The 19,583-nt window shown below is 46.6% G+C and overlaps 1 protein-coding gene across 4 annotated transcripts; it reads right to left on the bottom strand.

The window, feature by feature from the left end:
• Positions 1–3,688: 3,688 nt before the first annotated feature.
• csnk2a2b (casein kinase 2 alpha 2b) lies at positions 3,689–19,518 on the bottom strand. Of its 4 annotated transcripts, XM_088938526.1 has the most exons (13): positions 18,585–19,392; positions 18,370–18,505; positions 15,050–15,161; positions 12,039–12,140; positions 11,133–11,183; positions 10,256–10,315; positions 9,414–9,497; positions 9,147–9,257; positions 8,429–8,530; positions 7,797–7,897; positions 6,920–7,068; positions 5,189–5,273; positions 3,689–4,185 (listed from the first exon to the last, which is right to left on the bottom strand). In XM_088938526.1, the coding sequence occupies exons 2-12, from the start codon at positions 18,471–18,473 to the stop codon at positions 5,197–5,199; spliced, it is 1,053 nt and encodes a 350-aa protein (XP_088794652.1). In that variant the 5' UTR covers positions 18,474–18,505; positions 18,585–19,392; the 3' UTR covers positions 3,689–4,185; positions 5,189–5,196. The 4 variants fall into 4 exon arrangements, with proteins under 4 accessions (XP_088794652.1, XP_088794650.1, XP_088794653.1 ...); XM_088938524.1 differs by having other exon boundaries at positions 18,370–19,516; XM_088938527.1 differs by lacking the exon at positions 11,133–11,183 and having other exon boundaries at positions 18,585–19,390.
• Between the last annotated feature and the right edge of the window lie 65 nt (positions 19,519–19,583).

The raw sequence follows: 19,583 nt of genomic DNA, 5'->3' as shown, positions 1-19,583 counted from the left end.
CTCAGGTCAAAAGTGAAAGGTGTTGGCTTACCTGACAGCTGTCAGTTTAACTCCAGTGTGCGAAGGCTAGGATGATGTACACGAGTGATGTGAATACAAGATAGACAGCAGCTTTATTTTATGTGAAGAGTTAGTGGTAATAAAATTGCAGTTTTACATTAGTCCATTGTTGCTTTATGACGTTTTATCTCATTTTATAAATGGGCAAGTTAAATGTGTCCAGTCAAAATATCTTTAAGATTACAAACAAAACAAGTATGTTAGTTTCAAAGCAGTAAAAAACAAAATATGACATATTTTATCAAGAGTATTTTTAAGACAAGTTTTTCACATCCAAGGGCTTGCATTTCTGGTCTGAATATAACCAAGACAGATTGTACCACTTCATAACAGTTTAGAAGGACCGAACTGTCCATGAAGAAGGTGTGAAGAACAGCCATCATGCAAAAGCAACAAAAAAAAAAGCTAACAGAGTGCTTGGCCACATAGCAAACAGTTTAGAACATATCAAGAATGTTTCACTTCAAGATCAGCCTCCTGCATCCAAAGGACTACATTTCCCTTCCTGTGATCTTCCATCTTAATAGGGGAGGATTATGGGACTTGCAGTTTCATTTTCAGACATTAGTTCTATGAATTCTCACACATACGCTGGATTACAGCAAAGATTGAGACATATATATATATAATTGATTTCTCATAGTCCAGTGTGATGAAGTTCACTGCAGCGTTATGGAAAACGTGAAAAAGTTCAGTTTTATTACCATCGTACAAGCACATTTCTGGTATTAGATTTGTGTGCAGTCTGCAGGGTTCATGGGTCTGTGGGCCTCAGAGGATCTCAGTCCAAGTTCACCCGTACTTTGAAAGGCAAAGGTGGGTAACGTGCCTTCAGTGCACGTGACGATGCCAGGGGTTTAGGGTGACTTGTGATGGAAAGTGAACTGGTGGCTTTTGTTGAGAGGAAAACATCTAATGAGCGTCCTGAGGAGAGATTGCACAGGGCACAGATAACCTTCGGCATTGTTGAAAGGGAACTCACTGACACTCTAGAGGGATAAATTAGGCTCCCTATCAAATAGCACCTACTGTAGATCCCTAGATAGCACAGTCCCATTCAACAGCATCCTCTGAAGGGCAACACAAGCACTGGTCCGATGGTTGCTGCTGATGGACTGAATGGTTTTACTTTGAATGTAAACATACCTACAAACAGCAGGTTATTCTAAATCATTAAACCTCTTAGTAGTGAAGCCTCCTGATAAAAATGATCATGTGTTTTGTACTTCCACATTGGGGGCAGTATTTTGCAGAGAGGGAACTTCAAGACTCATGACTGGGAGCCTGGGGGGGGGGGTAAAGTCGCAGCTGGACACACTGCTGTTGTACCTCGACAGCGGTACTTTACTCCACCTAGCCCAGTTACCTGGAATCCCAGGTGCAGTGGGCTAGTGGCTTGACCGTGTCACTTCCTGAACACAGAGTTCTACTGGAAACAAGAAAGCTTGGGATGAACCGTGACTCGATTACACCAAAGCACATACTGTACCCTCTCGATAACACTGGCGGAAAGGCTTTGTAATTAATAGCTGGTGGTTTCTTCATTATTGTTACAATGGCAATCACACACATCACATAGAGTGCTCACAGTTGTAAGGTATGATACCATGCCTCCGTTCAGTGTCCACCAAAGAGGTTTTTAGCAGTAAGCATGAACCATTTTTCCTAAGACTAAAAAATGTAAGATCTTTAGCACACAGTTGTCTAATTAATCCGTTTTATTTTGGAATGGAATAAAGAAATTTTAGCAGTATTATACATTTGGTTGACCATATACTATATATAAATAGATAATATTATCAAACAGCTTTGTGTAACACTAAACAATTGTAGTAATTAGCACAGGTTTTGCAAAACTTAATACAAAATAATTACTAAACCACTATGAAGCAGAAAGAATGCATAGCTGAAAAATACAGTAGAGATGATGATCAGGTGACATTACCTCAGATACAAACGACTGACAAAAAAAATCTATAGGTTATCCACTATCCTGTACAAAGCTCATTACTGGGGTAGAAACCAGATAAATTCCTCAAAAGAAAACGTGTTACAGATCAAGTCCAAACTTGACAAATTTTAATTTCACATCAGATGTTGTAGACTTTCAGAGACACTCGAGAACATACAGTTAGGGAGTTACTGTAAGATTTTCATGACTGTGAATACATAAATAAGAACTTTATTTTGTATTGCATCGTGACTGTCAACATTACCACAGGCTTCATGCCCATTGTAGTACTGAAAATGCATAGGCCTGACCTTGAGAATCTCTTCACCTTCTCCTAATGCTTTTCATGCAATCGATTATGTTGTCAATTTCCAATGTCAGTCTATTCAGATAACTGCACTGTGAAAATTGCACTGTGAGGCATTGGACTGTACACATTAATTGGGCTCACTAGCACAAGTTTGTATAAAGGGTAACTTGACACATCCAAGGTTGTGCAGTACACTCCCACAGCTGAGTGGACACCAGTGGTGTTCATCTCAGTATGTGTAGTGCCCATCTTCTTATAAACTCAAGTATTGATTTTCTTTCCCCCCCCCCCCCACTTAGGTCAAATTCACATGGCTTATTACAGGAGAAAAGTTAACACCCACATATAGCTATTGAGCACAATAGATGTTCTGTTTATTATAAGATTGCTGGGTTATAAGGTATTGGATTGGGCCAGCCCGACGGATGTTACCTGTCCAGGCATCGGGCAGAGGGATAGGGTTTTGAAGTGTGGCTGTGGAGACAGGCTTGTTGAGCTCTACCTTCCTGGCATTGTGTGCTGCTCATGGCTTCACCAAAGTATCTTCGTGAACGAGGACGTGCAGTCCTGGCTCTTCAGAGACAGTGGGTCTGCAGGTTTTATAGGTCCTGTGAAAGCAACAGCTCCCAAAGTGCAATTGATCCGCCACTGCTTGCAGACACCAGCATTATACCACCCTGTTCCTGAAGCCTTTTAACACAGCACTGCCCAGGTCCAGGCCATGACCCGTGCAGGAAAGCTAAATGGGTCCAATAAAGTCTGAAGTGTTGTGCAGGAAGCCTACAAAAAATCTGCTGGACAACTGACCTTGAGCAGCAGCCCTGAGAGCCCCGCCCTAGCCCAACACGAAATCTTTTCCTCTCAAAGAAACGAGCTGGTTAAGAAAGCTCAACGCCATTTCTATAACCAGAACTCACATCTTACCATAACTGACCCAGGGGTGTCCTGAAGTTAACGGCAGCAAAGTAAACAGGAATGTTCTGTACCCCGGACGTAAACTAGGGAAGAAAGAGCAACACGTCCACTCTCACTTGTGTTCTTTGGTTTAACTTCTGGAAACCACTTGTTTTCATCATCGCTCATTGACCACCGTTTGAATAAGCCGGCTCACTTCACTAGCAGACCGCCTGTACTCTTGAGAGCATAGGCCACACACTCTCTCCAACACTGTTCCAGACAGCAGCCAGCGTCCCAGGACAGCGCCGAGTCAGCGGTCAGGTCTTCCTACAGGCGACGGGGCCTGGCCAGTACGAGTACAACTGTGTGACCACAACTGGAGGTAAAGAGAGAAACCTGGAAATTACACCCTTTCACAGTCTGACACGCAGAGAGCTTGACTCAGGACACACTGATCAAACACACATAAATCTAAATAAAAATCATTTATTATTATCCTAGAGCAAAATTAGGTCCACCATGCCACTTCAATCAGTACTACAACTCTGGAGTCACCTGACCTTCGCAGGGCAATTCAGGTATAATATTTATTAAGAAACGACAGGGAGGGGGTGGGGTCACACTAGCCCTCTCTTTCTGTACTTCATTCTCCATGCTTGTATTTCTGGGGAAGGGGGGAGCTAGAGGGCAGGAGGGTGGGACAGTGAGCCGGGTCCCGTGTCTGACGGAGGAGCTTTCGGGTGTGGTTTTGCGGCGCGGTCGCCGCGGCGAGCCGGTGGCGCACAGACGCGTCCCGGCGCGGGCGAGCGTGGCCTGGCCTGGCCGTCGGGCTCGGGAGGCTGAAGGACAGGCCGTCCGGTTCCTGTCTGCGGTTGCTTTGCGCCGTTCGTCCAGCCGCTGTACACTTGCGAGGTTTCTTGCCACCGGGGGGGAGGGGGGGAAAGTAATGAGGTAACAAAATCCGGTCCTGGAAGAAAAGACACACGAGACCAATCAAAACAAGGGGAGCCAAGTGTCGAAAACCTGCATCCACGCTCAAGACTCAAGGGCCGCTAAGCGGTGTGGACAGCAGCAAGTGTCCAAGGTCAGTGGCGTTTAAGCCCCAGCATGTGACATCTGCGACACGATGGCAGCAGAGCTGAGGAAAATTATCTTACCAGCCCAACACAGGACGCAGGAAAGTCATAATGACTACACATGGAGCCTATAGTAATGTGATTCCAGTGCATCTTGCGCAGAATATTGTGTCTCTAGGCAGTTTTCACAACACAGCTGCTTGACCAAATCATTTTCTAAGCACCTTGTATACCTACAGTAAATAAAAAGAATGCTCTCTATAATCAACACTGCCCTCTACTGGCATTCAAAGTCTACAACCTCCCCTTCACATGCCAAGTTTTAAAGATACTACCAGAAGGGAACTCTAAAGCTCTGTAAATGTTTACATACAGCATTAAGCACTCAGTGCTGCAATCAGGTAATTAAACTGTGGCGGGCTCCAGCCCTGGCCAAATAAGATCACTGGTGATAAAAAGATAAAGGCATGGCTGTCTTGGGCCTTACAATTCTTCAGTGGCTCACTGGGTTAAACCGTTAGCCCAAAATACAGGATATGCCCTACAAATTGGAGACTGCCAGTTCAAATCCAGGCTGTGCCACAGGAATTCCAAGGAGGGGGTGTTGCAGAATTGATAGGTGTTGCTAAGCTAATCTCTGTGGACCTGACTGAGTCAAGCTCCTGGGGGTACTGACAGAGAAGGCAATCTGTCCTTCACCTGGCACCAACTCTCTACAACAGAAATGTACTAATACTGACTTACCCCTTTGTGATACTCAAAACAAGAGCTGTTTTTCAAAACCAGTTTCTCTTTTGGCTAGATATTTCCTTTTGGAGCAGGCAGTGAAAGGAATTCACTAAGGGGTTAGGTTTCTAGGACTGGCGCAGACACGAGGGACGCGTGCTTCAGTACCTGCTGTCTCACCGGGCAGCAGTGGACCCGCTGGACACGAGGCTGCCGTCACTGTTGGCCAGAGACTGCTCCTTCACCACAGGGTCTAGAGGGAGAGACGGCGCTCAGCATCACACCACACACAACTCTCACTCCTGAGCCACAGACAGCTTGGGCACGAGAACGCCTTATGAAGAGCAGACAGAACTGAAAGGCTTCTGTCCTTCCCTGCCCCCCACAACCTTGTCCAGTCTGAGGCACACTGTTAAAAAAATGGGTTTGCTCTGCTCATCCTGCTTCCCACTACCAACCACTGAAACAAGTTTGTCAGGATGAACAAAGGATCAACTCCGAGCTCTTGCACTGCTGCACTCCAGTTGCTGTCTTTGTGTTCTTATGCAAGACAAGGTCTTGCTCATAAAAGAAATGTTTCAACTAAATATTTGGAAATAGACATTTAAAACACTCATCCATTATTCAAAATAATAAGTTTGATTCTTAAAAACCAGCACTTTCAATTAAACAGTCAAAAACGCCTGTTGCAGGCTTTCGGTGTAAAACCACAGATTTGAACTAGGCTGGTATAACTGCCAAGCGTGTTCTCTGTAGCAGATACAGAAACTGCAACCTTGCAGAGACTGAGAAAGAGAAGCTTTCTGTCCTTCAACCAACAGCTCTAAATATTCGGTTAACCCAACATGCTCCGTTAATTCTGACAAAGTGTGAGAAACTGTCAGGCTTAAACCGCAAAACCATAGCAACAGATGATGAGAGGAGGCCTTCCCACAAACAAGGCGGTCTTCTCACCAGCTACAGGCCATCTGTCTGCATGTTAGGAGACTGTCTGCTGCAGAGCTTAGAAAGGGCGTTACATCGCCGCACTGCGAGCGAGAGAACAGTGGCACCTCTGTGAGTCAGACTCCGCGAGGACAGACAGAAGGAGACGCACTCTGCAAGACGCAGCCCACAGAAGTTCCTTCTTCGCTCACGTCACATGGCTGGAAGGGGGGGTGGGGGGGAGGGGGGCAGAAAACTAAGGCAGCAATAAGCAAAAAAAACTTGCAGCACTAGAAACAACACCTCCCCAGGTTGCCAAAAAAGTGACACCAGTTTCACTGTAGAAGTTGGCAAGATGTCTTAGTCATCAATATTGCTCAGCCCATGAGGTCTTTCTGAAGGGTTTAGAATTACGCTCGGAGGCCTGGAAGCCTACTGCACACTTATCTCAGAGCCTCACTTTCTCTCTCCGCTAGTTATGGAGTAATAGTCACATTCCCAAATGTTGAAGTCCAAAAAATGAATGAACAATCTCAGATATCGGGCCAAAGACGGGCTAAGAATAAAACAACTGCAGTGAACATGTTGTTTCAGTCATTAATAGCAATTTATTATTCATCCACCAGAGGGGGGTGTTGCAATCTGGCTTATGTCCCTGGCTAAGCAGGCACCTGCCCGTCTATTCTCGTCCGCGATGGCTTCAGCCGAGTTGAGCCTTCGCGTTATACCACGATTGCAAACCTAAAAACAGACCGGTGGCTTACTGCTAAAGTTAAGAACAGCGGTGAACGTGAAACCGTTAAAGTACGCGAGCGAGTGTGAAGAGGGTGTTCGCATTGTTTTCTCCAGTAGTTTGGGGTCGGGGGGCACGTCAAAAAGGCTGAACACCCCTGGGATAGGCCCTGGCTGCGGAAAGCAGGAGGCGAGCGGACGGAGGCCCCAGAGGCCGAGCTGGGAGTCCGGGGCCGGACTCACAGAAGTAAGGGTGAGCCATAGCCTCTGTGGCCGTCAGCCTCTGTTGATGGTCGTAGCGCAGCAGCTTGTCCAGCAAGTCGAGGGCCTCTGGGCTCACAAGGTGCTGGTTTTCCGACTGGACAAACTGCTCCCAGCGCTTGCGCGTCTGCCTGCAAGTCAGAAGAAATTTAAAAACCAGCATTCTTTCTTTAAATAATAACGAATAACGATTAAAATTGTCTACCTACGCCCAAGCTTTCTGGATCAAGAGGACAAGTGCATTTCTATACTAGGACAGGGAGCACAGCAGCCGTGAGGAAATGAAGATTTCTGGTCAAACGAAACTCAGTGCTGCAGACACTGGCTGAGAAAACATGAAACTCAAGCAGCAGATTCAAGAGACAGACTTATTGCAAAAGCTACAATGCCCGGATGGATAGACCATTAAGAAAAAAAACACTTTCTTCACTCCAGGAGGTACTGCATTACAGTCAAGGAGTTGGACTCTGCTGTATTCTCATGATCGCTGGAGGAACACCAGCACAAACCTGCACTTTCCTGTAAATTGTCAATGCACCGTTCCAGAATACAATGGATAGAAATTGCAGGGGTAAACTATAGCACACTCCCTTCTTCTCGCCCAATCAGCAGGGATTGCCATCAGCCCCAGAACAGCCCATCAGAGATGAAGGAGACATGCACATCCTATGAAACACATCTATTGCCAAGCCTCCTGCCTCTGTTTGCACTGGCACTGAACCTGCAGCGCTTGCTTGCTTGCTGCTCTGTCTGCTACCTGCATGCCCACACCTGACACGCGAGCCCCCTGATGAAAAGCACACTCAGTCCAGCCAAGCAGCAGGCTGGACTAAAGAGACCTGTATGACGCAGAACTCACTGGCCCAGCAGGTCCTTGAAGCGCGGGTCCAGCTCTATGTGGTACTTCCGCAGGTAACCAAACAGCTCGTCTGTTCCCAGAACCTTGGCAATGCGGACCAGCTGCAACCCCAAGGACAAAAACAGCCATGGAAAAAAAAAAGTATGAACTATCCCACCTCACAGAGTCTTCCTTTTTTATAATTAGAAATTATGCTTTACTTCCTAATAATGGAGATATAATTATGTTACATTTTGTGGATGGGAACGCAAGAAAAAAAAATTGCTCGGCAAAGATTATTGTAATAGCAGGGATGAGTGTAGTAATTCAGATCCAAAATGAGTCATACAGGAATATATTTTGGGATCAGTATACTGTATTACTGTGCTGCTGCACATATCCAGATTCTTCTGTGTGTGAAAGGAAGTGTTTAAATAGCGCATTTCAAATCCTGTGTGACCCATTTAAGTGAGACACCTGTCATGACTCTTTCAACAGTTAAGATCTTGGCAACTGGTTTCATAGAAAAGGGCTGAAATCTATTCCACTTCAGTTTCACAAATGTCAAGCATGGCATGCCACTCTAGTGCCCTTCCTTCAGAAACCTCACTCTGGCACCCTGGGCTGGCTGGCAGGAGGAACGTGCGGATCACCTGGTCGTAGTTGTCCTGGCCGTGGAAGAAGGGCTCCTTCTGGAAGATCATGCTGGCTAGCATGCAACCGAGACTCCACATGTCCAGACTGTAGTCATACATCTGGGGGAGAGGGAGGACAGGAGCTCACTTTGACACCTGCTCTGAGCCTCAGCCTGATCAGCGGGCGTTAGGCCCTAAGGCAGGCCAGACTTACCTTTTAGCACTGGGAGAACTAGCATGGTTTAGTCTCAGCAATGGTGAAAGTTTTTTTTTTATTAACCAACCTTACGGATACTATTGGTTTTTCATTTAACTGTCCCCATTACTCAAACTCTGTTGAAAAACTCTCCCAATGCTCTTCCAGTAACTTGGTGGCCAATCTGTCAAAAGTATTCCACCTGTGGTCTTACTCTGCTCAACTCTAACCCCTTCTCCTGACTTAACTTTAACACTTCTAATCGTGCAACAACCAAATGTTGTTAAACCGTGTTACTTGTGTAACAAGTGTAAATTTCTTTGTGCTAAGTACATAACTGGGTTTATAAACCCAGGATATCCAGGTTAATGGTCGGCTTATCAAAACTGTCACGTATGAAGCAAATCCAAACAGTACTAGTATATAATTGCACGCTTCACTCACACTGTATTTCACTCGTTTCGTGGTTTTAAATAAAATATAAGGTAACTAGTGCTGGATAAGGAACTCTGCTAAGCAAATAATATTAACAAGACCCACCTGGTAATCCACCAGCAGCTCAGGCCCCTTGAAATAGCGTGATGCCACCCGAACGTTGTACTCCTGTGCAGGGTGGTAAAACTCTGCCAGCCCCCAGTCTATCAGGCGGAGCTGAAACAACAACACGCAGCCTCACTCTGGGCCCTTTGCAGCACCAAACACTGTTTAAGCAACATTTTGAGACCAAAACAAGCCAGGTTCCAGACACAAGGATGCCCCTACGGGCTCCGGGACCTATGCCTTCGAAAGCCCTGCAGGTAGCCCTACCTTCCTCATCTGGTGGTCGATCATCACGTTGTGCGGCTTGACGTCGCGGTGCATGATCCCCATGCTGTGACAGTAGTCAAGAGCCTGGAGGTCAGACAGGAACACAGAGGCACGTTACTTCAAAACAGTACAGCAAGTGCCAGCAGAGTATGACTGAAGTCACCTAAAGGGTGTGGAACAGGTCGCTGTACAGTAGTTCATAGTACAACTGTGCACCAGGCTCTCAGATCTGTGAAACCTTTCACACAGCCAGGGAGCATCCCACAAATTCATCAACTGGTCAGAAGTGTGCAAAGCATGTGCATGTACAGTGTGGGCCCCGACACCAGCTGGCACGCCACTGCCAGCAGGGGGCAGCATAAACATCAAAGTCTCTCGTGAGGCTTCTTTCCACCATCACCTATAATAATAATTCCTTACACTTATATAGCCTTTTTCTGGACACTCCACTGAAAGCGCTTTACAGGTAATGGGGACTCCCCTCCACCACCAACGTGCAGCCTCACCTGGATGATGTGATGGCAGCCATAGTGCGCCAGAACGCTCACCACACACCAGCTCTCAGTGGGGAGGAGAACAGAGTGATGAAGCCAGTTTAGAGATGGGGATTATTAGGAGGCCATGGTTGATAAGGGCCAATGGGAAATCTGGCCAGGACACCCCTCCTATGCCAGTGATTCCTCGTAATGGGCACCACTTTTCCACTTCCTACTGTTTTTTTTTTAGCTTCGTGAAAACAACTCATGTCTTTTAAGTCACACGATGTTCGGGTCACTACAATGGTCAGAACTAGAAAGTTTCTGAATGCAGTAGATCAGCGGGCCCAGCCCTGGTCTCCTTACCTTCAGCAGCTCGTACATGTAGTAACGGATGTCAAAATCGGTCAACTTCTGGTACAGTTCCTGCGGAGAGGATGGAAAAAAAACTGGATGTGAGGGATCAATAATTGCCTGCACTGTAATAGAAACAGGGACACAAAGAAACCAACAGCTTGAGTAACCTGGGAACCTGGGAAGGATGCTGGTGATGAGAAATGTGTCACACTCCTAAGGAGCATATCCATTGAGGAGAGCCAGCTATCTCATCACCCAGTGGAGCTTATTAATATGACCAGCAGGAAAGTGAATACAGTGCACCATGAAGCAAGGACCATCAGTAGTATGATCAGCAGTAGACTACAATGAATACAGCGCATCAATACAGGTGACCACCAGGGGGCGTGCACTGTGTTTACTGTGATTATCGGCACAATACTGAAGGAAGAGCTGCTGTTTGAAAAGAAAACTAACCCAGTATTCTGATTACACTACATATTATTCTACTAACTGCAAATTATTTCTATTATCTGATGAAAACATAATAAAAACTATCAAATTTCTGTTTAATAAATGTTACACTTAATTAGGAAAATAACACAATGAACACAACTACTTAACTGAACTCATTTGTACAAAAACCAGGTCTGCTGTATCGTTAAAGCTTGTCTTGGGAGAAGAACATACATTTTAATTGACACGGTGATTACAAAGTTTAATCCAAATCACATTGTTTTCACGAATCCAAGAGATATTAATTTTTAACTAAACAATATTATAGTTTTGCTGACACAAATGCTAAGCAGCAAAGAACTAAGAACTGTTAGGAAAGGGATGACAAATCTAGCAAGGTTGACAGAACGCTCATCTTGTGAAAAATCACCAAAAACTCAAGAACAGCTACCTTAAAGTCTGTATTATTGATGTATTCAAAGACCAGCGCTGGTGTTCGGGACTGAAGAGAAACCGAAAAGAGGAGAAACAACACATTAAAACTCTGTTTGGATAGGTGAACTCCAAAGCCAAATTAGAAAAACAGAACAATTACTCTAAAACAAACCAAGAATGGTCAATTGGAAAAGGCACATGTTGGATCAATTTACATATAATGAAAAACGTTAATGACCGCTAACACGTGCCAATAACATCACCAAATACCCCCCAAGGAGAGGGTCAAGCCCACCACGTGCGCCTGGAGAGTAACCAGGCAGGGCTTGGAAACTCGAGCGTGGTCTTTTGTCATTTTCCCAAATATGACACTTTGTGCTGCATCACAACTTTTCATCTGGCGGTAATGACTTTTTTCTTGGAAATTAGTCACGACCAAAAATCACGAGCCGTAGCTATGCTGTACTTCCTTGGGAGCTTTTACAGGGCGTTCAGAGACAGTGAGCGCGGTGGTCAGAGGTGCCCCTGGTTACTCCCATGTGCCCGGTGCCATTTCTCACGCTGCAGCTCATTTCAGTGCACGCATGTGCCACTCGCTAATTGTGATTATCAATAGTTTAGTGAACAGAACAGACTGCTACATTTTTGGCACAGTGTTACTTCCAATTTCTCATTATTGCTGGACTAATGTTAACTTACGATCTTCTAGAAATAAGACCCTCAGACCATAACAGCAACAAATATTTCTGGTGATGATGTTTACGTTATGACACAAAAATGACGACTTTTCTTTTAAGTCCTGCACCTAATGCAGCTCGACTATCAGATCTCCTTCCACTGGACTACAGAGGTCTTGCGGAAGACTTTAAGGCCTTATTCCAAACAGGACTGGCTCTGGCAGCGTGTTGCGCTGGCCACTCACCACAGGATCCTTCACAGTGTCCACCAGCCGGATGATGTTGGTTCCGCCCCGCAGATTCTCCAAGATCTTAATCTCACGCTTAATCTTCTTCTTCTTGACGGGCTACAGGGTGGGGGGAGACAGGCGGAGGCGAGTCAAAGTGAGCCTCTCGGGAATGAGACAACGTCGCATGGGAGGGACACAGCTCCTGCTCTTTTTCTTTCGGCACAACACAGGACTTTATCGCCAAGGGGCTAAAGGAGACGGCAGATTACAGCTGGGCCTGCGATTTGGAGAAAAGGAATTTTCCAAGTGCCACGGGTGTAATGCATTAACAGATAAATCTGTTGAGGCTTATAGCCTCTTATAAAAACAGTGCAGTGACTACACAGCCCCTTTTTGTCAAGCAAAAAATTTGTTATTACAGGCGGACAAACTGAAAGTAAGTATTTTGAAATAGCCACTGTTTAGTCAGATCCAACAGAGAACATATCTCCCCCTTGGATATGAAATTGCAAGGTTCCAGATGGATATGCTGGTTCCCATTTATGAACCTGGATGGACAGGTGCATCCGGGGTAAGACAGCAACTCAAAGATACAACAGAGATGTCCATGGTGTGGACCAAACTCAACTTCAGACTCCGTCTTGCCATGTTGCTAATACTTTTAAACAATTATTTTTTTTAAGATTTAAATTCTAAAAAGCTGGTAACAATATTGACCAAGAACACGGTTTCTCAGTGACCCCTGAATTGTGCAGAGTTAAGCCAGTAAGCATGTCACAGCAAACAGGCTGCATCTTGCTGAGACTCAGCATGTGATCCATACTGAAAACCCATGTGGTGAAAAAGGCTGCTCTGAAAACAATCATGTGCTGATCCTAGTGATATTGGAGATGCTATGCTTAAGTCCCTGGTTTCATGCATTAGGACATATCTGAGAACAGTGAACAAAGAAATGTACCAGATCTCCAAGCCAGAGTTCAGTAACTTAAGATTCAGATTTTTCTACTAAATTAGTTCTGACTGAAACAGTTTTAAGCACATAAACTGTTCTTACAATTAGGAAAAAAACTGAATGTTTGATATCAATGACAAAGTGACAGTTCACTGGTTAGGCGAGAGCACAGAATATTTCAATACACACAAAGTATAGTCAAATAATCTGTTTTGGCATTTCTGTCTCAACTGTTGATCCATAAAGATCTCAGAGATGTTACGTCAGGTGCATAAATACAATCATGCATGCAAATAATATAGATATTTATCTACAGTGCCAATTCCATTGGGTAACAGGGAAAGCAAGGATGGGTGGCTTTATTTGAGTGTTAGCACCTCTTAATTTTCAGGTCTGAGTCTTTTTAGGGCTCAGCCGCTAAAAAGTTAACCCAGGAGATTAGGAGCAAACTCCAATGGTCATTGTGTATTAAAGAAAGCTTGACACAGAGCCAAAACACTCAGCACATCGTGGCAGGGAAAATCAGATCTTCTGTGTGAAGATCTAAAGCAAAAGATTATTCCCTCCCAAGCGAGGAGAGCTATAAAATAATTGATCAGACACCTGGCTTCCTACTGCAAAGTCCATCATCAAGAAATTCCAGACTAATGGGACAGTTACTGCTAAAAATGTACCTGGTAAATTACGATCTGATTGGACATCCTGAAGAGTGTAAAGATGGCTTCTATCAAGACCGCTGCCATTATCAGCGTCAATACTAGAATAACCAGATGTGACCCATTGGGGAAAGCAAAGGGACAAACACATGACAGAAGGGTGCATAATGAGAAACAGGCAAGTGCAAATACCCCTCCAGTTTAATTTCAGTCTGTCTGTCCACCGGTCATCATACCGGGGATCAGGGAAGAAATAACAGACCCAGATTGTGATTCACACAGTTTAAGGCACAGGCCTTATTTAAAGCAGAGGAAGATAAATTTTTAATAACTGCTAAACTGATGTTCCCTGTGCTTTCAAATTCATCATCTTAAACTATTGCAGCAAGTCTATTTGTCCATTTATTTAATCCGAGTTCCTTGATGTCCTCTGTTTGCACTGAGCAATACAGATTTTTTTTTTACATGTAAGGCCCCGACACTCTCATAAACACGATTATAAACAGCAGTGTGCAGGGACTACACAAAGCGAGCTGTTTGCTAGCTCCCGTTTCTCAGAGTCTCTATTGCTTTCGGCCTCATCAGATCTGTAGAGCCAGCAAGAATATTAATAAATAAATATACTGCACATATTTAAACACACAGAGGGTACGCATCAACCTCATTGAACTTAAGAAAAGTAAGCATACTTAATGAGCAGATTTTGCTCTGTACGTTTCATTTTTTCACCAGGGCGGAAAACTGTTTCCATCCATGAATTGATCATGTGGATAAGACTGATATATATAAAATCTCTGCAGCAGTGTGGATCTAATTAAATTCAGGATGATGTCTGCTGTGTAAAGACATCAGCAGTGCTGAGCTGATGGAACAGCTAGAGACATCTGGAGTTTTTTAACATTTCCCTCCTGATACTGTGAGACAGGTGGCAGACAGCAGCAAAACTGTGGCTCTGCAACAGTGCAAGTAAAATGGAGATGCATCTCTGCCAAGCAAATCTCAACACGAAAGGCGGAGCGGTGACTTCAGCTGCAAGCGCAGGAAGGTGCAGTCTGCTGTCCATGTAAGAATCTAATCTTAGGAGCAGGAAAGGACATCACAGTTTTCCAGATTTTCCTGGGTGAAATATGGATCAGCAAACAAGATTTACATAATGGCACACAGGAGATTACTGACAAAGCGAGGCCAGTTTAACCATTGGGCTCCTTGCCGTTAGGAGTGCAAAGCTCCAAAAACCTAAACAAACCTTCCCATTCTGAAGGAATGACAGTGGTGATGCCGACACAAAAAGAGCAGCCTGCTGACCTGCATTCACCGGGATGGACACACACACCCCGACCCCCACCCGGCAGTCAAAGAGGGGCCCAGCGGCTCCTGCTTCGGAACGGAGGAGAAGGGAGGCCGGCGGCACCACCCACCTTCAGGATCTTCACCACCACCTTCTCGTTGTTGCTGATCTTGATGGCCTCGAACACCTCGCTGTACTTCCCTCGGCCCAGCTTCCGCACCAGCTGGTACTCGTCCTGGTTGCTGCGAGGAAGCAGAGGTGGGGATGAACGCAGAACGGGGCCAGGAAGATCACTTCCCACCTGGGCTGTACCTGTCCCGACCAGCAGGGGGCGAACCACGGGGCGGTCCCATGTGCCAAAAGGGCTCGCTTATACTCCACTGCCTCATCCGGACTGCTCTACACTGCTTTTGCCAGCACTTACTAATGGCACGTCAGGGTGGTGTCGCGGACCCCAGTTTGCAATCTTGCGCGGCCTGATGTTAATTTAAAGCAAATCCCAGAAAAATTACATTCTGCAAAAACAGGCCGCGGTGTTTAATGATCAACTTCAGTCTAATCGACTAGTTCGAGGATAAATGGGGAGGAAAAAAAAAGGTCTACGTAAATATAATCTGTGCCTAATGATTTATACTGTAGTAATCTAAATAATAGACTTACCCTACAAAAAGCTGTCACAAAGCCAAACTAGCAGTGAAGCTCTGCACAACTCCGCTCTTAAAAGCTTAAAGAAATACACTTATCAATGCATCACTCTGTTTCGGGTGATCAAATGATACTGTGTTGCCTTTTCTCATTAAAGGACCCTGGAACCCAGCACCACCGGTATCTCTGGAAACCGACACAAATCTCAGAGCTACTGTGTGGAAGTGCAGGTTATAAAAACATAAAATAACAGCTATCCGATTCAAGTTAAGATTGTTGGCACGGCGTATGGCATTTCTCGGCTTCCAGTTTTTACGGAAGGCAGGTATTTTGTTGCGATGGTTTTGGATGCTGCCTGTAACACTGCCGTCCCCCACTGAACTGGTACACAGCACGCTAGATCGGGACCAGGCTGCGGTGGCCATCTTCCACAGGCCAGTTCCTTCCTACGCGTCCCCATGGCAACACAAAGCGACGACATTCATGGGGAATCAGAAAGGTTAATATTATCGCTCGTTATTTCACAACTTCAGACTTCATACATACTCCACTCCAGGCATAAGACGAAAAACTGTTGCAAGCCACATTTCGAACAACAGAACCAGAGTCTGGCTGGGATCACAAGCAGTACAAGCCGAGTTGGGTCATAAACTGTAGCTCCGTTTGCTGCATTTACTTATCCACTCATAAGTAAATGCTTCAGTAAGTAGTACAGATACTAATAGTAGTAGATAGCTCCCGTTTACTATGTAGAAGTCCAGAACAAGCTACCATGCCACGATGTTGAAGGCGACATCTTGGTTTCTTTCGAGAAACAGAAGGATGAGATCTGTGGATGAAATAAAGGGCTACATGGGTCAAATTCGCTGCCTCTTGCTTTTAATATTTATTATGTTCTTAATCATTCTATCGATGAGATACTCCTAACGAAGCAAACTCAAGCTGTTTGCTGCTAGACAAATGCAACCATTTGTATTTTTAAACCCACACTGCCCCTGTGCTCTAATGTGTAAAACGAGCCACTTGAGACCAGAAACTCATCACTGACCCAGCAGTCAAATGCCGAGGAACCACGTGCTCTCTCACTGAACTGCAGCTTCTCCTCGCTGTGCTAGTTCCCACTCATCAGGCACCCTTGTCACAGCACACGCCATCAATATATCGACTGTACATATATATTCGCCATGCACGCAGCTGTCGGCAAAAAAGCAACATCCACAAAGCCCTCAAACCAACATGGGGTCCCTGTAAAAGTCAATATATCTACTTACTGCAGAACTAGGCCGCGACTCTGTTCATCTGCGCTTTAAAAAGCATCTTTTCTTCTGTTTCGCAGTAGCAGTAGGCTAATCCACCCCACGCGGAGAAGAATTTTGTCACTTCACCAACACCAGTGCTCTTTGGTTTGACATTTTAAAAACATCCAGGACACTTCACAGGAGAGGCGACCCACACAGGATTCTCGCGGCTCTTTCTATACTGCCAAGCCCCAGCTGAGCAGGAGGACTTCCTGAGAGGCAGGAAGCAAAATGGAAAGGAGCACACTGACATCTGACCAGCGCTTTGTTTTTGTTTTTTTGTGTGTGCCTTTCCACAAAAACTTTGGACTGGTCAAAATCCCGCAAGCCCACTGCCATGTTAAAACGAGCACTCTTTGTGATCACGTAACACAGGAACCGAACCCGAACCACACGAATGGAGCAGACACACTGTTCTGGGCCTCATACACAGAACAGCTGGTGCAGAGAGACTACACTACAGGCACAAACGTAGCGCTCTACACGTATGTGGGTACTTGGTACTTCGGGGACTGCTTGTCTCCGTCTGGCTCTCTTTTATTTACAATATTCATCACTGCACTGGAACGACCAACGTCGAAAGCAGATGTCAGTGACTGGCTTCAACTGAAGCAAGAAAAAAAGGAAAGGAAAACCCTAAAAAGGTGAACAATGCAGGCCTGCCTCAGGCCACCCTACTGTACCTCAGAGAAGTACACAACAGGCCCAGGCCCAGGCAGCCTAGCCAGGCACCTGCTGTGTGCTCCCAGTACAGTCACTGGGGCTTTGCAATGTCCTCCATTCAACACAAGGGCAATGTGCTTCCTTAATTCCAGTTTCTCCCAGTGAAAATCACAAATTTCATTCATTTAAGTGTTTTTTTTTTACATTGAATACCCTCCACGTATACAAAGAAATTAGAAGCTCATCAACAATGCCTTGTTTAAACGCGTTTTTAAAAAACAACAACAACCTACTTTTAAAAAGAATCTTCCAAAAAGACCACACCGCCTGTGCTCTGAATCAGCCGTGGTCTTCAGTGACTTTTGGAAGCTCAGCAGCGGTAATTATTTCACAGTCATAAAACCGGACAGAAACAAACCCACACAGCTCCTGAGGTATAAATAAAATTGGTCTTCCGGGGACTGCGGACAAGCAAAGAAACTTCACGGCCTGATGGAGATGAGAATTCCTCTGCCATCGATTAGGCAGCACAAATCAGGTGCCAAATTATTCAGACCGTGCATTGTGCTCTATTTGTCTAGCTGCCCCTACAGCGCCGGTATTACAGTCCCCTCAAGAAACAATTCAAGAGTTTAGGTATGACGACGAATTAAGCATTCACAGAGTCCAATTTAAATGCTCGGCGGTTCAGTAAGGCGCACTGGAAGGCCTTGTCAAAAAGGCTGAAATGGAAACTTTCTAAGCCGGCTGCTGCGCGCTATCTACCGCTTCCAACACGCTCGGGGTCTCGGCGCCCCCGTGTTTTGTTTTGGGTTTTTTTTTTTCCGCGACTTTCCTTCCTCACCTCCAGCTGGGCACATGTGCCTCGTAGTCCCAGTACTCCCGGCTCTTCAGAGTGTTCACGTCGGCGTACACCCGAGACTTGCTGCCTGCCGCGGGGCCAGGCATGGCTAGCGGGGGCGAGGGGGTCGGGGGAGCCGCTGCGAACGAGGGACAGCGGGCGGTTATCGGAGCCGAGAGGGGGCCGTCTGAGCAGGGCGGGCGGCTCACGCCGAGTACCTTCTCCGGAGAGGTCTGGGCGCAGTGTCCGGAGAGCTCACGGCAGGCAGGGATCGTAGCCCGGAGAGCCAGGCAGAGTGGGGACCCAGGCTTCAGGACGCGAACGGCGGCGGAGGCGGCGGGGAAGAGGAGGAGGAGGAGAGGGATGGCCAGTGTAATCGGCGCGGTGAGGAGACGGAGCGGGATGCGAGCACCTCCGGAGGCGGCGGTGGAACCCGTGAAGTCTGGAGTTTCAGCTTTTGAGAAGTGGGGAGAGGGGGACGGGGGTGCCGTGAAACTACTGACTGCAGGCGAACCCCCCCATCCCGCTGTGGGCCGCGAAACCCTTGATCCGGAGGCAGGGAAGCCCGCTGAGACTCCCCCGGGGTCCAGGCCCTGCGAGAGGCGGAACGGATCCTCGGGTGGAGGGGGGGGGGGATGGGGATGGCGCCGGTGCCGTGGATGTTGACGAAGAACGGTCTTACAATCCAGTACTACGGGTCTACAGGATGTATTCAACGCAAAGCCGGCGTGTGTGTGTGTGTGTTGAGGGGTGGTGTGGGAAGGTAGGTGTGTGTGTGTGTGTTGGGGGGGGGGTGGGGGAGATGATCGGCGCTCTCGCTGCCCGGTTGTGATCGAGCGGATCGATGGCCGCTTCCCTCTGCGCCCCGGCCGGCAGGACCCCGAAGCCTGCGAGCGCCGTCCAAGCCGCTGGAGGAGAGCGGGGAAATCGCCCCGGAGGTCGGATTCGGGGATCGCTGTGGGAACCCCCCTCCCCCGGCCAGTACCACAGGCAACCGGATTGCGGCAGATCCACCCGGAAACGATCGCAGCTTCGCGAAGATGGATGCGACCATAGACGAGCGGATTACGACTAGACAGCGCCGGGCCCGACCTTGTGGCGGTGAAGAGCTGCCGACTTCCGGCAGAGCTTGAAGAAGAAGAAGAAGAAGAAGAAGAAGGGGGGGGGGGTCTGTACTGCTTCGGTGTGAGCCGTGGAAAAGTGTTTCCTGCAAACGC

This window comes from Atractosteus spatula, chromosome 21 (assembly GCF_055471065.1).
Source record: "Atractosteus spatula isolate fAtrSpa1 chromosome 21, fAtrSpa1.hap1, whole genome shotgun sequence".
NCBI classification, from domain to species: Eukaryota; Metazoa; Chordata; class Actinopteri; order Semionotiformes; family Lepisosteidae; genus Atractosteus; species Atractosteus spatula.
This window is presented reverse-complemented; position numbering and strand designations above follow the sequence as displayed.